General features: G+C 54.9%; 5 protein-coding genes across 5 annotated transcripts; all 5 read right to left on the bottom strand.

Moving 5' to 3' along the window:
- Positions 1 to 1,945: 1,945 nt before the first annotated feature.
- LOC141935052 (feather keratin 1-like) lies at positions 1,946 to 2,254 on the bottom strand. The gene has a single exon (XM_074850991.1). It carries the CDS (start codon positions 2,252 to 2,254, stop codon positions 1,946 to 1,948), a length of 309 nt encoding a protein of 102 aa, XP_074707092.1.
- Positions 2,255 to 6,489: 4,235 nt separating this feature from the next.
- On the bottom strand, positions 6,490 to 6,798 carry LOC141935059 (feather keratin 1-like). Its single transcript, XM_074851003.1, has one exon. It carries the CDS (start codon positions 6,796 to 6,798, stop codon positions 6,490 to 6,492), a length of 309 nt encoding a protein of 102 aa, XP_074707104.1.
- Positions 6,799 to 11,033: 4,235 nt separating this feature from the next.
- On the bottom strand, positions 11,034 to 11,342 carry LOC141935068 (feather keratin 1-like). The gene has a single exon (XM_074851017.1). The coding sequence runs from the start codon at positions 11,340 to 11,342 to the stop codon at positions 11,034 to 11,036; it is 309 nt and encodes a 102-aa protein (XP_074707118.1).
- A 4,235-nt stretch (positions 11,343 to 15,577) lies between these two features.
- Positions 15,578 to 15,886, bottom strand: LOC141935074 (feather keratin 1-like). Its single transcript, XM_074851029.1, has one exon. It carries the CDS (start codon positions 15,884 to 15,886, stop codon positions 15,578 to 15,580), a length of 309 nt encoding a protein of 102 aa, XP_074707130.1.
- Positions 15,887 to 20,121: 4,235 nt separating this feature from the next.
- Positions 20,122 to 20,430, bottom strand: LOC141935081 (feather keratin 1-like). The gene has a single exon (XM_074851040.1). The coding sequence runs from the start codon at positions 20,428 to 20,430 to the stop codon at positions 20,122 to 20,124; it is 309 nt and encodes a 102-aa protein (XP_074707141.1).
- Between the last annotated feature and the right edge of the window lie 1,234 nt (positions 20,431 to 21,664).

A 21,664-nucleotide genomic window follows, 5' to 3' on the forward strand; every position in this document is an offset into this window, starting at 1 on the left:
TGGAGACACTGAAAACCTGAGTGGACATGGTCATGTACGGCCTGCACGAGCTGGCCGTGCTTGAGCAGTTTGGGTTGAACTAGGTGATCTGCATTGGTTCCTTGTGCAATCAATTATTCCATTTGCTGTGATTCTGCTTTCTGTGATGGGCAGAGTGTCTCTCTGAGAAAGGATGTTTGTCAACGGGGAGCGGAATGAAGCCCTCATAATCCAACAGAGATGGTTTGCGACCCATACACCACTCAGACACGCACGAACGTCTGGGGCCGAACGGGATCCAGCCAAGCGTGTTGAGGGAGCTGCAGAAGTGCTCACGAAGCCATCTTCAAGAACTTCTCAGCACTCCTGGCTAACTGGGGAGGTTCAGTTGACTGGAGGTTAGCCAGTGTGATGCTCATGTACAAGGAAGGCTGGAAGAAGGATTTGGGGAACTAGAGGTGTGTCAGTCTGTCCTCAGTGGAGGGGAAGTTTATGGAGCAGATCATCTGGAGTGCCTTCCCTTGGCACGTAGAGGGCAAGCAGGTGATCAGCACGGCTTTGTGACGGGCAGGTCGTGCTTGACTATCGGGATCATCTTCTGGGACAGGAGAAGCTGTGGATGTTTCTGACCTGGACTTGAGTAAAGCCTTTGATGCTGTTTCCCCCATCATTCTCCTGGAGAAACCAGCTGCTTGTCTCTTGCTCTGGCATACTGTTTGCTCGGTAAAAAGCTGTCTGGCTGGCCGGGCGCAGAGAGTTGTGGTGAATGGAGTTAAATGGAGTTGGTGGCCGGTCACAAGTGGTGTTCTCCAGGGCTGCGTATTGGGGCCAGTTCTGTTCAATATCTTTCTGAATGATCTGGGCGAGGGGATTGAGTGCGCCCTCGGTAAGTTTGCGGATGACACCAAGTTGGGTGGGAGTGTTGAACTGCTGGAGGGAACTGGGGTTGTTGAGTGTGGAGAAAAGGAGGGTGCGGGGAACCTTATTGCTCTCAATAACTGCCTGAAAGGATGTTGCAGCAAGGTGGGTGTTGGTCTTTCCCGAGTAACAAGTGATAGGATGAAAGGAAATGGCCTCAGGTTGCACCATGGCAGGTTTAGATTGGATATTAGGAAAAATTTCTTCACTGAAAGCGTTGTCAAGCACTGGAACAGGCTGCCCAGGGAAGTGGTTGACTGACCATCTGGTGAGGTATTTAAAGGATCTGTAGGTGTGGTGCTTAGGGACATGGTTTAGTGGTGGCCTTGGTAGCGTTAGGTGAACGGTTGGAGTCAATGATCTTCAGGGCCTTTTCCAACGTAAATATATCCACGATTGTAAGTGCGTGCTGCCACGGGGAGCTTGCGTCAGAGGTGTGGGTAGAAGTGTATGAATGTGTCCAGTCCTTTTTTTGGGCAAGTGAAGGCCTTGTGTCACGGGCTTGCAGTCCCCCTGTGGTGGTCCGTGTTGTTGTTGTTCCTGGGGACATGCAGCCTAAGAGAGGTATTGTAGTCCCTCTTCCACCCACCCCAATGACCTGTTGAGCCCTGGATTTGTGGCAGGTGAGGTTGGAAGAGTGTTGGGAGAAGAAACGAAGAGGAGGCGTCTCAGTCTGGGATGCAGGAGAACTTTATTGAAGAAAAAAAAGCAGCAAAAAGGCAGGAGAACCAATGGGAAGGGAGCCGGTCTGTGTTGGAAGTATGGTGACCATCAGCAGACCTCCCTTTGTGTGCAGGAGGTTTTGCCAGGGTTCTGAGACCTTCCTTCCCTGGAGCGGGATCAGCTGAGAAGGGGTGATGCAGAGAAGGAAGTGGGAGAAGAGGAGGAGGTACATGGGCCGCGTTTCCAGGCAGGCTGGGCTGGCCCTTCCCTGGTTCTTTTCATGGTGCGGAGGATGGGAGGTCTACATGCTAGAAAGAGCCTGAAGTGCATCCTCAATCCATGTCGTGGCTTCCAGAGTTGGTGTCAGGGGTGGTGGGGAGGGCCCTTAGCAGGGGTAGCAGCCTCTTCTGCCACCGAAGCAGCCCAGGCCTCCCAAGCCGTAGCCGTAGCCAAAGCCACCGGAGGAGACGGGCACTCCCTGGGCGCTGAGGGCGCTGCCCACGGCAGCCGAGGAGGAGGATCCGACGGCGGTGCTCTGGGGGAAGGAGGTGAGGATGGGTCCTGGCAGGGTGACCAGCACGGCGGGAGGCTGGATGACAACACGGGAGTCCTCACATTGGGTGACACAGGGCTCGTTGCAGCTGTTAGCCAGCGGGGTGGGTCCGCAGGGGCGGCAGAGATCGTAGCAGGCCATGTGTGTGGTGTGGAGGGTCCCTGGAAGAGAGGGTGTTGAGCAAGCGGAGGGGTGTGGGGGTGCGAGGGGCATTGGTGCAGGAGGGCGAGGGAGTGGGGAGGCCTGTTGTGGGTGTGTGGGGAGGGTGGCGGTGGGGAGACATCAGGGGTGCTGAGGCTGTGGGCAGAGCATGCTGGGAGAGACGGGGCAGGTGGGTGAGGAGAAGGAGGGGAAGGGCGTTGAGGCTGACCTTGTTGAGCGTGGAGGAGAAGGCGTCAGGAGAAGTGTGTGAGGGAGAGAGGCGCTGGGCCGGCTTTTATGCTGGTCCCCAAGGGGCGGGACAGCCTTTGCGTGTGACGGCATTTTCCAGCCAAGAGCTTTTGGTAAGCCACAGCCTGGTGAGTAATGAGGCAGAGTGTGTTTTCGTTCCCACTCTGCTCTCTTTTTTTATGTCGTCCTCTTGAGGATGTGTCCATCTGACCGTGTCGGCATTTTTTAAGGGAGAGTAGGTATTTGGGAGGATTTGCATTGAAGCTGTGTTTCAGAGCATTTAGCAGATGTAGCCAAAGCGTATGAGCGGTGGGTTGTCATCAGTGAGGTCATCCTGTGGCCCTGCTGTGCTGTGGTTTGCGGGTACATTGTGAAGAGTGGGCCCAATGTCCTCGCAGCTCTGGTAGGCTGGTCTGGGCTTTGAATGTGTGATGGGCATGAGAGGCTGCCTCTCCATTGCGTTTGGTCCCTCCTTGCCTTGATGCCAGCTCACTAAGCCTCTATTTAGGCTTGGCCTTTGCCATTGGGTGTGCTTTGTGGGTGTTTTGCTGCCCTTTTGTCTTGTAAGGATGGAGGTGTGTGTACTGGAGTTTTGTGGCCAGGTTTTGGTATCAATAGGGCAGGAGGGGTTGATGCAGGGCAGTGTGTGTCATGGTAGAAGCCCGGAGGGAAGCTGAGCACCTTGCAACTGCCTGCTCACTGGTTTGCCCTCAGGGATGGAGAGGAGAAAATAAACAACAAGGCTTGGAAGTGGAGAGAAGAACAGGGATGGCTGTCTCACCCATTTTGGTCACGGGCAAAAGACAGATTCCGGTGAGGAAGAATAAAAGAATATCAGTTTATTTTGAACACCAGCGCCACCAATCTACCAGTCAGATCCAAGTGGGGCAGTGATAAACACAACCACATTGTAAAAGCACCTTTCCCCCACCCTCCCTTCTTCCCGGACTCTGCTTTGCTCATGATTTCTCTACTTCCTCCCTCCCAGCGGCCCAGGGGGTCAGGGGATGGGAGTTGTGTTCAGTTCATCAGCCGTTGTTTCTGCTGCTTCTTTAATTATTTGTTTTTATTTCTCCTTCTCCTACCCTGGGTTTTGATTGGTGATGGCTTCAATTAATTTCCCTGAGTCAAGTCAGTTTTGCCCATGATGGCAATTGGTGAGTGATCTCGCTGTGCTTGTGTCGACCCAGGAGCCTTTCATGGTATTTTTCTGCCCCTGTGCAGTTGAGGAGAGGGAGTGCGAGAGCGTCTTGGTAGGCACTTGGTGTCCAGGCAAGGTGAAGCCAGCACAGAGCCCCATCTTCTGATCAGAGCAGGGTCCCGGCAGGTTCATGCCCCTGGTCCTCAGGGACCCGACAGTGAGGGGGATGGTGACCTCAGAGCGGGGGCTTGCTGTGTGCCCTCAGAGCAGAGGGATGGTGGCTTGGGGTCCCGTGCTCAGGTGGTGCAGGGACCCCGCAGCAGGGAGGATGGTGGTGCCGAGACCCTCTGCATGGGTCACTGTGGGCCCTGCAGGGAAGAGGAGCTGGTGGCCTGGGGACGTCAGTTGTGGACCCGATAGCAAGGTGAGACTGTGGCATGGGGACTCCCCTGTAGGTGGGATGGGGACCATGAGCCAGGCGGAGAGTGCAACAGGGACCCACACTTGGGTTATCTGAGGACCTGTGTCCAACTGAGGGCTCCCCCATTGAAGAAGGACTGGGACTTAGTGGAGTGAGTTGAGTGCAGGGCAATGAAGATGCTGAAGGGACATGATCATCCTTGCTGCGAGGAGAAGCTTGAGGGAGCTGGGAGGTTTTTCAGGCAGGAGGCAAGGCCACGCAGCGGAGAGTTTATCAGTGTGTCTAAATCCTGGATGGGAGGGCATGAGGACACAGGGAGTGAGACTCTTCTCATGGGTGTCCACGAGCAAGACGTGGGAGAATGGAGAAAGCTGAGAAGACGTGCCATTTCCTTGGAAGAGAAGGCAACCCCTTTCTCAGTGTGAGGGTGGTCAAAGAGTGGAACTGCTTGTGCACGGAGGCGTGGGAGTCTGCATCCTTGGAGACACTGAAAACCTGAGTGGACATGGTCATGTACGGCCTGCACGAGCTGGCCGTGCTTGAGCAGTTTGGGTTGAACTAGGTGATCTGCATTGGTTCCTTGTGCAATCAATTATTCCATTTGCTGTGATTCTGCTTTCTGTGATGGGCAGAGTGTCTCTCTGAGAAAGGATGTTTGTCAACGGGGAGCGGAATGAAGCCCTCATAATCCAACAGAGATGGTTTGCGACCCATACACCACTCAGACACGCACGAACGTCTGGGGCCGAACGGGATCCAGCCAAGCGTGTTGAGGGAGCTGCAGAAGTGCTCACGAAGCCATCTTCAAGAACTTCTCAGCACTCCTGGCTAACTGGGGAGGTTCAGTTGACTGGAGGTTAGCCAGTGTGATGCTCATGTACAAGGAAGGCTGGAAGAAGGATTTGGGGAACTAGAGGTGTGCCAGTCTGTCCTCAGTGGAGGGGAAGTTTATGGAGCAGATCATCTGGAGTGCCTTCCCTTGGCACGTAGAGGGCAAGCAGGTGATCAGCACGGCTTTGTGACGGGCAGGTCGTGCTTGACTATCGGGATCATCTTCTGGGACAGGAGAAGCTGTGGATGTTTCTGACCTGGACTTGAGTAAAGCCTTTGATGCTGTTTCCCCCATCATTCTCCTGGAGAAACCAGCTGCTTGTCTCTTGCTCTGGCATACTGTTTGCTCGGTAAAAAGCTGTCTGGCTGGCCGGGCGCAGAGAGTTGTGGTGAATGGAGTTAAATGGAGTTGGTGGCCGGTCACAAGTGGTGTTCTCCAGGGCTGCGTATTGGGGCCAGTTCTGTTCAATATCTTTCTGAATGATCTGGGCGAGGGGATTGAGTGCGCCCTCGGTAAGTTTGCGGATGACACCAAGTTGGGTGGGAGTGTTGAACTGCTGGAGGGAACTGGGGTTGTTGAGTGTGGAGAAAAGGAGGGTGCGGGGAACCTTATTGCTCTCAATAACTGCCTGAAAGGATGTTGCAGCAAGGTGGGTGTTGGTCTTTCCCGAGTAACAAGTGATAGGATGAAAGGAAATGGCCTCAGGTTGCACCATGGCAGGTTTAGATTGGATATTAGGAAAAATTTCTTCACTGAAAGCGTTGTCAAGCACTGGAACAGGCTGCCCAGGGAAGTGGTTGACTGACCATCTGGTGAGGTATTTAAAGGATCTGTAGGTGTGGTGCTTAGGGACATGGTTTAGTGGTGGCCTTGGTAGCGTTAGGTGAACGGTTGGAGTCAATGATCTTCAGGGCCTTTTCCAACGTAAATATATCCACGATTGTAAGTGCGTGCTGCCACGGGGAGCTTGCGTCAGAGGTGTGGGTAGAAGTGTATGAATGTGTCCAGTCCTTTTTTTGGGCAAGTGAAGGCCTTGTGTCACGGGCTTGCAGTCCCCCTGTGGTGGTCCGTGTTGTTGTTGTTCCTGGGGACATGCAGCCTAAGAGAGGTATTGTAGTCCCTCTTCCACCCACCCCAATGACCTGTTGAGCCCTGGATTTGTGGCAGGTGAGGTTGGAAGAGTGTTGGGAGAAGAAACGAAGAGGAGGCGTCTCAGTCTGGGATGCAGGAGAACTTTATTGAAGAAAAAAAAGCAGCAAAAAGGCAGGAGAACCAATGGGAAGGGAGCCGGTCTGTGTTGGAAGTATGGTGACCATCAGCAGACCTCCCTTTGTGTGCAGGAGGTTTTGCCAGGGTTCTGAGACCTTCCTTCCCTGGAGCGGGATCAGCTGAGAAGGGGTGATGCAGAGAAGGAAGTGGGAGAAGAGGAGGAGGTACATGGGCCGCGTTTCCAGGCAGGCTGGGCTGGCCCTTCCCTGGTTCTTTTCATGGTGCGGAGGATGGGAGGTCTACATGCTAGAAAGAGCCTGAAGTGCATCCTCAATCCATGTCGTGGCTTCCAGAGTTGGTGTCAGGGGTGGTGGGGAGGGCCCTTAGCAGGGGTAGCAGCCTCTTCTGCCACCGAAGCAGCCCAGGCCTCCCAAGCCGTAGCCGTAGCCAAAGCCACCGGAGGAGACGGGCACTCCCTGGGCGCTGAGGGCGCTGCCCACGGCAGCCGAGGAGGAGGATCCGACGGCGGTGCTCTGGGGGAAGGAGCTGAGGATGGGTCCTGGCAGGGTGACCAGCACGGCGGGAGGCTGGATGACAACATGGGAGTCCTCACATTGGGTGACACAGGGCTCGTTGCAGCTGTTAGCCAGCGGGGTGGGTCCGCAGGGGCGGCAGAGATCGTAGCAGGCCATGTGTGTGGTGTGGAGGGTCCCTGGAAGAGAGGGTGTTGAGCAAGCGGAGGGGTGTGGGGGTGCGAGGGGCATTGGTGCAGGAGGGCGAGGGAGTGGGGAGGCCTGTTGTGGGTGTGTGGGGAGGGTGGCGGTGGGGAGACATCAGGGGTGCTGAGGCTGCGGGCAGAGCATGCTGGGAGAGACGGGGCAGGTGGGTGAGGAGAAGGAGGGGAAGGGCGTTGAGGCTGACCTTGTTGAGCGCGGAGGAGAAGGCGTCAGGAGAAGTGTGTGAGGGAGAGAGGCGCTGGGCCGGCTTTTATGCTGGTCCCCAAGGGGCGGGACAGCCTTTGCGCGTGACGGCATTTTGCAGCCAAGAGCTTTTGGTAAGCCACAGCCTGGTGAGTAATGAGGCAGAGTGTGTTTTCGTTCCCACTCTGCTCTCTTTTTTTATGTCGTCCTCTTGAGGATGTGTCCATCTGACCGTGTCGGCATTTTTTAAGGGAGAGTAGGTATTTGGGAGGATTTGCATTGAAGGTGTGTTTCAGAGCATTTAGCAGATGTAGCCAAAGCGTATGAGCGGTGGGTTGTCATCAGTGAGGTCATCCTGTGGCCCTGCTGTGCTGTGGTTTGCGGGTACATTGTGAAGAGTGGGCCCAATGTCCTCGCAGCTCTGGTAGGCTGGTCTGGGCTTTGAATGTGTGATGGGCATGAGAGGCTGCCTCTCCATTGCGTTTGGTCCCTCCTTGCCTTGATGCCAGCTCACTAAGCCTCTATTTAGGCTTGGCCTTTGCCATTGGGTGTGCTTTGTGGGTGTTTTGCTGCCCTTTTGTCTTGTAAGGATGGAGGTGTGTGTACTGGAGTTTTGTGGCCAGGTTTTGGTATCAATAGGGCAGGAGGGGTTGATGCAGGGCAGTGTGTGTCATGGTAGAAGCCCGGAGGGAAGCTGAGCACCTTGCAACTGCCTGCTCACTGGTTTGCCCTCAGGGATGGAGAGGAGAAAATAAACAACAAGGCTTGGAAGTGGAGAGAAGAACAGGGATGGCTGTCTCACCCATTTTGGTCACGGGCAAAAGACAGATTCCGGTGAGGAAGAATAAAAGAATATCAGTTTATTTTGAACACCAGCGCCACCAATCTACCAGTCAGATCCAAGTGGGGCAGTGATAAACACAACCACATTGTAAAAGCACCTTTCCCCCACCCTCCCTTCTTCCCGGACTCTGCTTTGCTCATGATTTCTCTACTTCCTCCCTCCCAGCGGCCCAGGGGGTCAGGGGATGGGAGTTGTGTTCAGTTCATCAGCCGTTGTTTCTGCTGCTTCTTTAATTATTTGTTTTTATTTCTCCTTCTCCTACCCTGGGTTTTGATTGGTGATGGCTTCAATTAATTTCCCTGAGTCAAGTCAGTTTTGCCCATGATGGCAATTGGTGAGTGATCTCGCTGTGCTTGTGTCGACCCAGGAGCCTTTCATGGTATTTTTCTGCCCCTGTGCAGTTGAGGAGAGGGAGTGCGAGAGCGTCTTGGTAGGCACTTGGTGTCCAGGCAAGGTGAAGCCAGCACAGAGCCCCATCTTCTGATCAGAGCAGGGTCCCGGCAGGTTCATGCCCCTGGTCCTCAGGGACCCGACAGTGAGGGGGATGGTGACCTCAGAGCGGGGGCTTGCTGTGTGCCCTCAGAGCAGAGGGATGGTGGCTTGGGGTCCCGTGCTCAGGTGGTGCAGGGACCCCGCAGCAGGGAGGATGGTGGTGCCGAGACCCTCTGCATGGGTCACTGTGGGCCCTGCAGGGAAGAGGAGCTGGTGGCCTGGGGACGTCAGTTGTGGACCCGATAGCAAGGTGAGACTGTGGCGTGGGGACTCCCCCGTAGGTGGGATGGGGACCATGAGCCAGGCGGAGAGTGCAACAGGGACCCACACTTGGGTTATCTGAGGACCTGTGTCCAACTGAGGGCTCCCCCATTGAAGAAGGACTGGGACTTAGTGGAGTGAGTTGAGTGCAGGGCAATGAAGATGCTGAAGGGACATGATCATCCTTGCTGCGAGGAGAAGCTTGAGGGAGCTGGGAGGTTTTTCAGGCAGGAGGCAAGGCCACGCAGCGGAGAGTTTATCAGTGTGTCTAAATCCTGGATGGGAGGGCATGAGGACACAGGGAGTGAGACTCTTCTCATGGGTGTCCACGAGCAAGACGTGGGAGAATGGAGAAAGCTGAGAAGACGTGCCATTTCCTTGGAAGAGAAGGCAACCCCTTTCTCAGTGTGAGGGTGGTCAAAGAGTGGAACTGCTTGTGCACGGAGGCGTGGGAGTCTGCATCCTTGGAGACACTGAAAACCTGAGTGGACATGGTCATGTACGGCCTGCACGAGCTGGCCGTGCTTGAGCAGTTTGGGTTGAACTAGGTGATCTGCATTGGTTCCTTGTGCAATCAATTATTCCATTTGCTGTGATTCTGCTTTCTGTGATGGGCAGAGTGTCTCTCTGAGAAAGGATGTTTGTCAACGGGGAGCGGAATGAAGCCCTCATAATCCAACAGAGATGGTTTGCGACCCATACACCACTCAGACACGCACGAACGTCTGGGGCCGAACGGGATCCAGCCAAGCGTGTTGAGGGAGCTGCAGAAGTGCTCACGAAGCCATCTTCAAGAACTTCTCAGCACTCCTGGCTAACTGGGGAGGTTCAGTTGACTGGAGGTTAGCCAGTGTGATGCTCATGTACAAGGAAGGCTGGAAGAAGGATTTGGGGAACTAGAGGTGTGTCAGTCTGTCCTCAGTGGAGGGGAAGTTTATGGAGCAGATCATCTGGAGTGCCTTCCCTTGGCACGCAGAGGGCAAGCAGGTGATCAGCACGGCTTTGTGACGGGCAGGTCGTGCTTGACTATCGGGATCATCTTCTGGGACAGGAGAAGCTGTGGATGTTTCTGACCTGGACTTGAGTAAAGCCTTTGATGCTGTTTCCCCCATCATTCTCCTGGAGAAACCAGCTGCTTGTCTCTTGCTCTGGCATACTGTTTGCTCGGTAAAAAGCTGTCTGGCTGGCCGGGCGCAGAGAGTTGTGGTGAATGGAGTTAAATGGAGTTGGTGGCCGGTCACAAGTGGTGTTCTCCAGGGCTGCGTATTGGGGCCAGTTCTGTTCAATATCTTTCTGAATGATCTGGGCGAGGGGATTGAGTGCGCCCTCGGTAAGTTTGCGGATGACACCAAGTTGGGTGGGAGTGTTGAACTGCTGGAGGGAACTGGGGTTGTTGAGTGTGGAGAAAAGGAGGGTGCGGGGAACCTTATTGCTCTCAATAACTGCCTGAAAGGATGTTGCAGCAAGGTGGGTGTTGGTCTTTCCCGAGTAACAAGTGATAGGATGAAAGGAAATGGCCTCAGGTTGCACCATGGCAGGTTTAGATTGGATATTAGGAAAAATTTCTTCACTGAAAGCGTTGTCAAGCACTGGAACAGGCTGCCCAGGGAAGTGGTTGACTGACCATCTGGTGAGGTATTTAAAGGATCTGTAGGTGTGGTGCTTAGGGACATGGTTTAGTGGTGGCCTTGGTAGCGTTAGGTGAACGGTTGGAGTCAATGATCTTCAGGGCCTTTTCCAACGTAAATATATCCACGATTGTAAGTGCGTGCTGCCACGGGGAGCTTGCGTCAGAGGTGTGGGTAGAAGTGTATGAATGTGTCCAGTCCTTTTTTTGGGCAAGTGAAGGCCTTGTGTCACGGGCTTGCAGTCCCCCTGTGGTGGTCCGTGTTGTTGTTGTTCCTGGGGACATGCAGCCTAAGAGAGGTATTGTAGTCCCTCTTCCACCCACCCCAATGACCTGTTGAGCCCTGGATTTGTGGCAGGTGAGGTTGGAAGAGTGTTGGGAGAAGAAACGAAGAGGAGGCGTCTCAGTCTGGGATGCAGGAGAACTTTATTGAAGAAAAAAAAGCAGCAAAAAGGCAGGAGAACCAATGGGAAGGGAGCCGGTCTGTGTTGGAAGTATGGTGACCATCAGCAGACCTCCCTTTGTGTGCAGGAGGTTTTGCCAGGGTTCTGAGACCTTCCTTCCCTGGAGCGGGATCAGCTGAGAAGGGGTGATGCAGAGAAGGAAGTGGGAGAAGAGGAGGAGGTACATGGGCCGCGTTTCCAGGCAGGCTGGGCTGGCCCTTCCCTGGTTCTTTTCATGGTGCGGAGGATGGGAGGTCTACATGCTAGAAAGAGCCTGAAGTGCATCCTCAATCCATGTCGTGGCTTCCAGAGTTGGTGTCAGGGGTGGTGGGGAGGGCCCTTAGCAGGGGTAGCAGCCTCTTCTGCCACCGAAGCAGCCCAGGCCTCCCAAGCCGTAGCCGTAGCCAAAGCCACCGGAGGAGACGGGCACTCCCTGGGCGCTGAGGGCGCTGCCCACGGCAGCCGAGGAGGAGGATCCGACGGCGGTGCTCTGGGGGAAGGAGGTGAGGATGGGTCCTGGCAGGGTGACCAGCACGGCGGGAGGCTGGATGACAACACGGGAGTCCTCACATTGGGTGACACAGGGCTCGTTGCAGCTGTTAGCCAGCGGGGTGGGTCCGCAGGGGCGGCAGAGATCGTAGCAGGCCATGTGTGTGGTGTGGAGGGTCCCTGGAAGAGAGGGTGTTGAGCAAGCGGAGGGGTGTGGGGGTGCGAGGGGCATTGGTGCAGGAGGGCGAGGGAGTGGGGAGGCCTGTTGTGGGTGTGTGGGGAGGGTGGCGGTGGGGAGACATCAGGGGTGCTGAGGCTGTGGGCAGAGCATGCTGGGAGAGACGGGGCAGGTGGGTGAGGAGAAGGAGGGGAAGGGCGTTGAGGCTGACCTTGTTGAGCGTGGAGGAGAAGGCGTCAGGAGAAGTGTGTGAGGGAGAGAGGCGCTGGGCCGGCTTTTATGCTGGTCCCCAAGGGGCGGGACAGCCTTTGCGCGTGACGGCATTTTGCAGCCAAGAGCTTTTGGTAAGCCACAGCCTGGTGAGTAATGAGGCAGAGTGTGTTTTCGTTCCCACTCTGCTCTCTTTTTTTATGTCGTCCTCTTGAGGATGTGTCCATCTGACCGTGTCGGCATTTTTTAAGGGAGAGTAGGTATTTGGGAGGATTTGCATTGAAGGTGTGTTTCAGAGCATTTAGCAGATGTAGCCAAAGCGTATGAGCGGTGGGTTGTCATCAGTGAGGTCATCCTGTGGCCCTGCTGTGCTGTGGTTTGCGGGTACATTGTGAAGAGTGGGCCCAATGTCCTCGCAGCTCTGGTAGGCTGGTCTGGGCTTTGAATGTGTGATGGGCATGAGAGGCTGCCTCTCCATTGCGTTTGGTCCCTCCTTGCCTTGATGCCAGCTCACTAAGCCTCTATTTAGGCTTGGCCTTTGCCATTGGGTGTGCTTTGTGGGTGTTTTGCTGCCCTTTTGTCTTGTAAGGATGGAGGTGTGTGTACTGGAGTTTTGTGGCCAGGTTTTGGTATCAATAGGGCAGGAGGGGTTGATGCAGGGCAGTGTGTGTCATGGTAGAAGCCTGGAGGGAAGCTGAGCACCTTGCAACTGCCTGCTCACTGGTTTGCCCTCAGGGATGGAGAGGAGAAAATAAACAACAAGGCTTGGAAGTGGAGAGAAGAACAGGGATGGCTGTCTCACCCATTTTGGTCACGGGCAAAAGACAGATTCCGGTGAGGAAGAATAAAAGAATATCAGTTTATTTTGAACACCAGCGCCACCAATCTACCAGTCAGATCCAAGTGGGGCAGTGATAAACACAACCACATTGTAAAAGCACCTTTCCCCCACCCTCCCTTCTTCCCGGACTCTGCTTTGCTCATGATTTCTCTACTTCCTCCCTCCCAGCGGCCCAGGGGGTCAGGGGATGGGAGTTGTGTTCAGTTCATCAGCCGTTGTTTCTGCTGCTTCTTTAATTATTTGTTTTTATTTCTCCTTCTCCTACCCTGGGTTTTGATTGGTGATGGCTTCAATTAATTTCCCTGAGTCAAGTCAGTTTTGCCCATGATGGCAATTGGTGAGTGATCTCGCTGTGCTTGTGTCGACCCAGGAGCCTTTCATGGTATTTTTCTGCCCCTGTGCAGTTGAGGAGAGGGAGTGCGAGAGCGTCTTGGTAGGCACTTGGTGTCCAGGCAAGGTGAAGCCAGCACAGAGCCCCATCTTCTGATCAGAGCAGGGTCCCGGCAGGTTCATGCCCCTGGTCCTCAGGGACCCGACAGTGAGGGGGATGGTGACCTCAGAGCGGGGGCTTGCTGTGTGCCCTCAGAGCAGAGGGATGGTGGCTTGGGGTCCCGTGCTCAGGTGGTGCAGGGACCCCGCAGCAGGGAGGATGGTGGTGCCGAGACCCTCTGCATGGGTCACTGTGGGCCCTGCAGGGAAGAGGAGCTGGTGGCCTGGGGACGTCAGTTGTGGACCCGATAGCAAGGTGAGACTGTGGCGTGGGGACTCCCCCGTAGGTGGGATGGGGACCATGAGCCAGGCGGAGAGTGCAACAGGGACCCACACTTGGGTTATCTGAGGACCTGTGTCCAACTGAGGGCTCCCCCATTGAAGAAGGACTGGGACTTAGTGGAGTGAGTTGAGTGCAGGGCAATGAAGATGCTGAAGGGACATGATCATCCTTGCTGCGAGGAGAAGCTTGAGGGAGCTGGGAGGTTTTTCAGGCAGGAGGCAAGGCCACGCAGCGGAGAGTTTATCAGTGTGTCTAAATCCTGGATGGGAGGGCATGAGGACACAGGGAGTGAGACTCTTCTCATGGGTGTCCACGAGCAAGACGTGGGAGAATGGAGAAAGCTGAGAAGACGTGCCATTTCCTTGGAAGAGAAGGCAACCCCTTTCTCAGTGTGAGGGTGGTCAAAGAGTGGAACTGCTTGTGCACGGAGGCGTGGGAGTCTGCATCCTTGGAGACACTGAAAACCTGAGTGGACATGGTCATGTACGGCCTGCACGAGCTGGCCGTGCTTGAGCAGTTTGGGTTGAACTAGGTGATCTGCATTGGTTCCTTGTGCAATCAATTATTCCATTTGCTGTGATTCTGCTTTCTGTGATGGGCAGAGTGTCTCTCTGAGAAAGGATGTTTGTCAACGGGGAGCGGAATGAAGCCCTCATAATCCAACAGAGATGGTTTGCGACCCATACACCACTCAGACACGCACGAACGTCTGGGGCCGAACGGGATCCAGCCAAGCGTGTTGAGGGAGCTGCAGAAGTGCTCACGAAGCCATCTTCAAGAACTTCTCAGCACTCCTGGCTAACTGGGGAGGTTCAGTTGACTGGAGGTTAGCCAGTGTGATGCTCATGTACAAGGAAGGCTGGAAGAAGGATTTGGGGAACTAGAGGTGTGTCAGTCTGTCCTCAGTGGAGGGGAAGTTTATGGAGCAGATCATCTGGAGTGCCTTCCCTTGGCACGTAGAGGGCAAGCAGGTGATCAGCACGGCTTTGTGACGGGCAGGTCGTGCTTGACTATCGGGATCATCTTCTGGGACAGGAGAAGCTGTGGATGTTTCTGACCTGGACTTGAGTAAAGCCTTTGATGCTGTTTCCCCCATCATTCTCCTGGAGAAACCAGCTGCTTGTCTCTTGCTCTGGCATACTGTTTGCTCGGTAAAAAGCTGTCTGGCTGGCCGGGCGCAGAGAGTTGTGGTGAATGGAGTTAAATGGAGTTGGTGGCCGGTCACAAGTGGTGTTCTCCAGGGCTGCGTATTGGGGCCAGTTCTGTTCAATATCTTTCTGAATGATCTGGGCGAGGGGATTGAGTGCGCCCTCGGTAAGTTTGCGGATGACACCAAGTTGGGTGGGAGTGTTGAACTGCTGGAGGGAACTGGGGTTGTTGAGTGTGGAGAAAAGGAGGGTGCGGGGAACCTTATTGCTCTCAATAACTGCCTGAAAGGATGTTGCAGCAAGGTGGGTGTTGGTCTTTCCCGAGTAACAAGTGATAGGATGAAAGGAAATGGCCTCAGGTTGCACCATGGCAGGTTTAGATTGGATATTAGGAAAAATTTCTTCACTGAAAGCGTTGTCAAGCACTGGAACAGGCTGCCCAGGGAAGTGGTTGACTGACCATCTGGTGAGGTATTTAAAGGATCTGTAGGTGTGGTGCTTAGGGACATGGTTTAGTGGTGGCCTTGGTAGCGTTAGGTGAACGGTTGGAGTCAATGATCTTCAGGGCCTTTTCCAACGTAAATATATCCACGATTGTAAGTGCGTGCTGCCACGGGGAGCTTGCGTCAGAGGTGTGGGTAGAAGTGTATGAATGTGTCCAGTCCTTTTTTTGGGCAAGTGAAGGCCTTGTGTCACGGGCTTGCAGTCCCCCTGTGGTGGTCCGTGTTGTTGTTGTTCCTGGGGACATGCAGCCTAAGAGAGGTATTGTAGTCCCTCTTCCACCCACCCCAATGACCTGTTGAGCCCTGGATTTGTGGCAGGTGAGGTTGGAAGAGTGTTGGGAGAAGAAACGAAGAGGAGGCGTCTCAGTCTGGGATGCAGGAGAACTTTATTGAAGAAAAAAAAGCAGCAAAAAGGCAGGAGAACCAATGGGAAGGGAGCCGGTCTGTGTTGGAAGTATGGTGACCATCAGCAGACCTCCCTTTGTGTGCAGGAGGTTTTGCCAGGGTTCTGAGACCTTCCTTCCCTGGAGCGGGATCAGCTGAGAAGGGGTGATGCAGAGAAGGAAGTGGGAGAAGAGGAGGAGGTACATGGGCCGCGTTTCCAGGCAGGCTGGGCTGGCCCTTCCCTGGTTCTTTTCATGGTGCGGAGGATGGGAGGTCTACATGCTAGAAAGAGCCTGAAGTGCATCCTCAATCCATGTCGTGGCTTCCAGAGTTGGTGTCAGGGGTGGTGGGGAGGGCCCTTAGCAGGGGTAGCAGCCTCTTCTGCCACCGAAGCAGCCCAGGCCTCCCAAGCCGTAGCCGTAGCCAAAGCCACCGGAGGAGACGGGCACTCCCTGGGCGCTGAGGGCGCTGCCCACGGCAGCCGAGGAGGAGGATCCGACGGCGGTGCTCTGGGGGAAGGAGCTGAGGATGGGTCCTGGCAGGGTGACCAGCACGGCGGGAGGCTGGATGACAACACGGGAGTCCTCACATTGGGTGACACAGGGCTCGTTGCAGCTGTTAGCCAGCGGGGTGGGTCCGCAGGGGCGGCAGAGATCGTAGCAGGCCATGTGTGTGGTGTGGAGGGTCCCTGGAAGAGAGGGTGTTGAGCAAGCGGAGGGGTGTGGGGGTGCGAGGGGCATTGGTGCAGGAGGGCGAGGGAGTGGGGAGGCCTGTTGTGGGTGTGTGGGGAGGGTGGCGGTGGGGAGACATCAGGGGTGCTGAGGCTGTGGGCAGAGCATGCTGGGAGAGACGGGGCAGGTGGGTGAGGAGAAGGAGGGGAAGGGCGTTGAGGCTGACCTTGTTGAGCGTGGAGGAGAAGGCGTCAGGAGAAGTGTGTGAGGGAGAGAGGCGCTGGGCCGGCTTTTATGCTGGTCCCCAAGGGGCGGGACAGCCTTTGCGCGTGACGGCATTTTGCAGCCAAGAGCTTTTGGTAAGCCACAGCCTGGTGAGTAATGAGGCAGAGTGTGTTTTCGTTCCCACTCTGCTCTCTTTTTTTATGTCGTCCTCTTGAGGATGTGTCCATCTGACCGTGTCGGCATTTTTTAAGGGAGAGTAGGTATTTGGGAGGATTTGCATTGAAGGTGTGTTTCAGAGCATTTAGCAGATGTAGCCAAAGCGTATGAGCGGTGGGTTGTCATCAGTGAGGTCATCCTGTGGCCCTGCTGTGCTGTGGTTTGCGGGTACATTGTGAAGAGTGGGCCCAATGTCCTCGCAGCTCTGGTAGGCTGGTCTGGGCTTTGAATGTGTGATGGGCATGAGAGGCTGCCTCTCCATTGCGTTTGGTCCCTCCTTGCCTTGATGCCAGCTCACTAAGCCTCTATTTAGGCTTGGCCTTTGCCATTGGGTGTGCTTTGTGGGTGTTTTGCTGCCCTTTTGTCTTGTAAGGATGGAGGTGTGTGTACTGGAGTTTTGTGGCCAGGTTTTGGTATCAATAGGGCAGGAGGGGTTGATGCAGGGCAGTGTGTGTCATGGTAGAAGCCCGGAGGGAAGCTGAGCACCTTGCAACTGCCTGCTCACTGGTTTGCCCTCAGGGATGGAGAGGAGAAAATAAACAACAAGGCTTGGAAGTGGAGAGAAGAACAGGGATGGCTGTCTCACCCATTTTGGTCACGGGCAAAAGACAGATTCCGGTGAGGAAGAATAAAAGAATATCAGTTTATTTTGAACACCAGCGCCACCAATCTACCAGTCAGATCCAAGTGGGGCAGTGATAAACACAACCACATTGTAAAAGCACCTTTCCCCCACCCTCCCTTCTTCCCGGACTCTGCTTTGCTCATGATTTCTCTACTTCCTCCCTCCCAGCGGCCCAGGGGGTCAGGGGATGGGAGTTGTGTTCAGTTCATCAGCCGTTGTTTCTGCTGCTTCTTTAATTATTTGTTTTTATTTCTCCTTCTCCTACCCTGGGTTTTGATTGGTGATGGCTTCAATTAATTTCCCTGAGTCAAGTCAGTTTTGCCCATGATGGCAATTGGTGAGTGATCTCGCTGTGCTTGTGTCAACCCAGGAGCCTTTCATGCTCTTTTTCTGCCCCTGTGCAGTTGAGGAGAGGGAGTGCGAGAGCGTCTTGGTAGGCACTTGGTGTCCAGGCAAGGTGAAGCCAGCACAGAGCCCCATCTTCTGATCAGAGCAGGGTCCCGGCAGGTTCATGCCCCTGGTCCTCAGGGACCCGACAGTGAGGGGGATGGTGACCTCAGAGCGGGGGCTTGCTGTGTGCCCTCAGAGCAGAGGGATGGTGGCTTGGGGTCCCGTGCTCAGGTGGTGCAGGGACCCCGCAGCAGGGAGGATGGTGGTGCCGAGACCCTCTGCATGGGTCACTGTGGGCCCTGCAGGGAAGAGGAGCTGGTGGCCTGGGGACGTCAGTTGTGGACCCGATAGCAAGGTGAGACTGTGGCGTGGGGACTCCCCCGTAGGTGGGATGGGGACCATGAGCCAGGCGGAGAGTGCAACAGGGACCCACACTTGGGTTATCTGAGGACCTGTGTCCAACTGAGGGCTCCCCCATTGAAGAAGGACTGGGACTTAGTGGAGTGAGTTGAGTGCAGGGCAATGAAGATGCTGAAGGGACATGATCATCCTTGCTGCGAGGAGAAGCTTGAGGGAGCTGGGAGGTTTTTCAGGCAGGAGGCAAGGCCACGCAGCGGAGAGTTTATCAGTGTGTCTAAATCCTGGATGGGAGGGCATGAGGACACAGGGAGTGAGACTCTTCTCATGGGTGTCCACGAGCAAGACGTGGGAGAATGGAGAAAGCTGAGAAGACGTGCCATTTCCTTGGAAGAGAAGGCAACCCCTTTCTCAGTGTGAGGGTGGTCAAAGAGTGGAACTGCTTGTGCACGGAGGCGTGGGAGTCTGCATCCTTGGAGACACTGAAAACCTGAGTGGACATGGTCATGTACGGCCTGCACGAGCTGGCCGTGCTTGAGCAGTTTGGGTTGAACTAGGTGATCTGCATTGGTTCCTTGTGCAATCAATTATTCCATTTGCTGTGATTCTGCTTTCTGTGATGGGCAGAGTGTCTCTCTGAGAAAGGATGTTTGTCAACGGGGAGCGGAATGAAGCCCTCATAATCCAACAGAGATGGTTTGCGACCCATACACCACTCAGACACGCACGAACGTCTGGGGCCGAACGGGATCCAGCCAAGCGTGTTGAGGGAGCTGCAGAAGTGCTCACGAAGCCATCTTCAAGAACTTCTCAGCACTCCTGGCTAACTGGGGAGGTTCAGTTGACTGGAGGTTAGCCAGTGTGATGCTCATGTACAAGGAAGGCTGGAAGAAGGATTTGGGGAACTAGAGGTGTGCCAGTCTGTCCTCAGTGGAGGGGAAGTTTATGGAGCAGATCATCTGGAGTGCCTTCCCTTGGCACGTAGAGGGCAAGCAGGTGATCAGCACGGCTTTGTGACGGGCAGGTCGTGCTTGACTATCGGGATCATCTTCTGGGACAGGAGAAGCTGTGGATGTTTCTGACCTGGACTTGAGTAAAGCCTTTGATGCTGTTTCCCCCATCATTCTCCTGGAGAAACCAGCTGCTTGTCTCTTGCTCTGGCATACTGTTTGCTCGGTAAAAAGCTGTCTGGCTGGCCGGGCGCAGAGAGTTGTGGTGAATGGAGTTAAATGGAGTTGGTGGCCGGTCACAAGTGGTGTTCTCCAGGGCTGCGTATTGGGGCCAGTTCTGTTCAATATCTTTCTGAATGATCTGGGCGAGGGGATTGAGTGCGCCCTCGGTAAGTTTGCGGATGACACCAAGTTGGGTGGGAGTGTTGAACTGCTGGAGGGAACTGGGGTTGTTGAGTGTGGAGAAAAGGAGGGTGCGGGGAACCTTATTGCTCTCAATAACTGCCTGAAAGGATGTTGCAGCAAGGTGGGTGTTGGTCTTTCCCGAGTAACAAGTGATAGGATGAAAGGAAATGGCCTCAGGTTGCACCATGGCAGGTTTAGATTGGATATTAGGAAAAATTTCTTCACTGAAAGCGTTGTCAAGCACTGGAACAGGCTGCCCAGGGAAGTGGTTGACTGACCATCTGGTGAGGTATTTAAAGGATCTGTAGGTGTGGTGCTTAGGGACATGGTTTAGTGGTGGCCTTGGTAGCGTTAGGTGAACGGTTGGAGTCAATGATCTTCAGGGCCTTTTCCAACGTAAATATATCCACGATTGTAAGTGCGTGCTGCCACGGGGAGCTTGCGTCAGAGGTGTGGGTAGAAGTGTATGAATGTGTCCAGTCCTTTTTTTGGGCAAGTGAAGGCCTTGTGTCACGGGCTTGCAGTCCCCCTGTGGTGGTCCGTGTTGTTGTTGTTCCTGGGGACATGCAGCCTAAGAGAGGTATTGTAGTCCCTCTTCCACCCACCCCAATGACCTGTTGAGCCCTGGATTTGTGGCAGGTGAGGTTGGAAGAGTGTTGGGAGAAGAAACGAAGAGGAGGCGTCTCAGTCTGGGATGCAGGAGAACTTTATTGAAGAAAAAAAAGCAGCAAAAAGGCAGGAGAACCAATGGGAAGGGAGCCGGTCTGTGTTGGAAGTATGGTGACCATCAGCAGACCTCCCTTTGTGTGCAGGAGGTTTTGCCAGGGTTCTGAGACCTTCCTTCCCTGGAGCGGGATCAGCTGAGAAGGGGTGATGCAGAGAAGGAAGTGGGAGAAGAGGAGGAGGTACATGGGCCGCGTTTCCAGGCAGGCTGGGCTGGCCCTTCCCTGGTTCTTTTCATGGTGCGGAGGATGGGAGGTCTACATGCTAGAAAGAGCCTGAAGTGCATCCTCAATCCATGTCGTGGCTTCCAGAGTTGGTGTCAGGGGTGGTGGGGAGGGCCCTTAGCAGGGGTAGCAGCCTCTTCTGCCACCGAAGCAGCCCAGGCCTCCCAAGCCGTAGCCGTAGCCAAAGCCACCGGAGGAGACGGGCACTCCCTGGGCGCTGAGGGCGCTGCCCACGGCAGCCGAGGAGGAGGATCCGACGGCGGTGCTCTGGGGGAAGGAGGTGAGGATGGGTCCTGGCAGGGTGACCAGCACGGCGGGAGGCTGGATGACAACACGGGAGTCCTCACATTGGGTGACACAGGGCTCGTTGCAGCTGTTAGCCAGCGGGGTGGGTCCGCAGGGGCGGCAGAGATCGTAGCAGGCCATGTGTGTGGTGTGGAGGGTCCCTGGAAGAGAGGGTGTTGAGCAAGCGGAGGGGTGTGGGGGTGCGAGGGGCATTGGTGCAGGAGGGCGAGGGAGTGGGGAGGCCTGTTGTGGGTGTGTGGGGAGGGTGGCGGTGGGGAGACATCAGGGGTGCTGAGGCTGTGGGCAGAGCATGCTGGGAGAGACGGGGCAGGTGGGTGAGGAGAAGGAGGGGAAGGGCGTTGAGGCTGACCTTGTTGAGCGCGGAGGAGAAGGCGTCAGGAGAAGTGTGTGAGGGAGAGAGGCGCTGGGCCGGCTTTTATGCTGGTCCCCAAGGGGCGGGACAGCCTTTGCGCGTGACGGCATTTTGCAGCCAAGAGCTTTTGGTAAGCCACAGCCTGGTGAGTAATGAGGCAGAGTGTGTTTTCGTTCCCACTCTGCTCTCTTTTTTTATGTCGTCCTCTTGAGGATGTGTCCATCTGACCGTGTCGGCATTTTTTAAGGGAGAGTAGGTATTTGGGAGGATTTGCATTGAAGGTGTGTTTCAGAGCATTTAGCAGATGTAGCCAAAGCGTATGAGCGGTGGGTTGTCATCAGTGAGGTCATCCTGTGGCCCTGCTGTGCTGTGGTTTGCGGGTACATTGTGAAGAGTGGGCCCAATGTCCTCGCAGCTCTGGTAGGCTGGTCTGGGCTTTGAATGTGTGATGGGCATGAGAGGCTGCCTCTCCATTGCGTTTGGTCCCTCCTTGCCTTGATGCCAGCTCACTAAGCCTCTATTTAGGCTTGGCCTTTGCCATTGGGTGTGCTTTGTGGGTGTTTTGCTGCCCTTTTGTCTTGTAAGGATGGAGGTGTGTGTACTGGAGTTTTGTGGCCAGGTTTTGGTATCAATAGGGCAGGAGGGGTTGATGCAGGGCAGTGTGTGTCATGGTAGAAGCCCGGAGGGAAGCTGAGCACCTTGCAACTGCCTGCTCACTGGTTTGCCCTCAGGGATGGAGAGGAGAAAATAAACAACAAGGCTTGGAAGTGGAGAGAAGAACAGGGATGGCTGTCTCACCCATTTTGGTCACGGGCAAAAGACAGATTCCGGTGAGGAAGAATAAAAGAATATCAGTTTATTTTGAACACCAGCGCCACCAATCTACCAGTCAGATCCAAGTGGGGCAGTGATAAACACAACCACATTGTAAAAGCACCTTTCCCCCACCCTCCCTTCTTCCCGGACTCTGCTTTGCTCATGATTTCTCTACTTCCTCCCTCC

Source organism: Strix uralensis, chromosome 1 (assembly GCF_047716275.1).
Source record: "Strix uralensis isolate ZFMK-TIS-50842 chromosome 1, bStrUra1, whole genome shotgun sequence".
Lineage (NCBI taxonomy): Eukaryota > Metazoa > Chordata > Aves > Strigiformes > Strigidae > Strix > Strix uralensis.

Bases quoted from the DNA above. Each gene is read 5' to 3' on its own strand.
- LOC141935052 (XM_074850991.1), bottom strand. From the start codon at position 2,254: ATGGCCTGCTACGATCTCTGCCGCCCCTGCGGACCCACCCCGCTGGCT.
- LOC141935059 (XM_074851003.1), bottom strand. From the start codon at position 6,798: ATGGCCTGCTACGATCTCTGCCGCCCCTGCGGACCCACCCCGCTGGCT.
- LOC141935068 (XM_074851017.1), bottom strand. From the start codon at position 11,342: ATGGCCTGCTACGATCTCTGCCGCCCCTGCGGACCCACCCCGCTGGCT.
- LOC141935074 (XM_074851029.1), bottom strand. From the start codon at position 15,886: ATGGCCTGCTACGATCTCTGCCGCCCCTGCGGACCCACCCCGCTGGCT.
- LOC141935081 (XM_074851040.1), bottom strand. From the start codon at position 20,430: ATGGCCTGCTACGATCTCTGCCGCCCCTGCGGACCCACCCCGCTGGCT.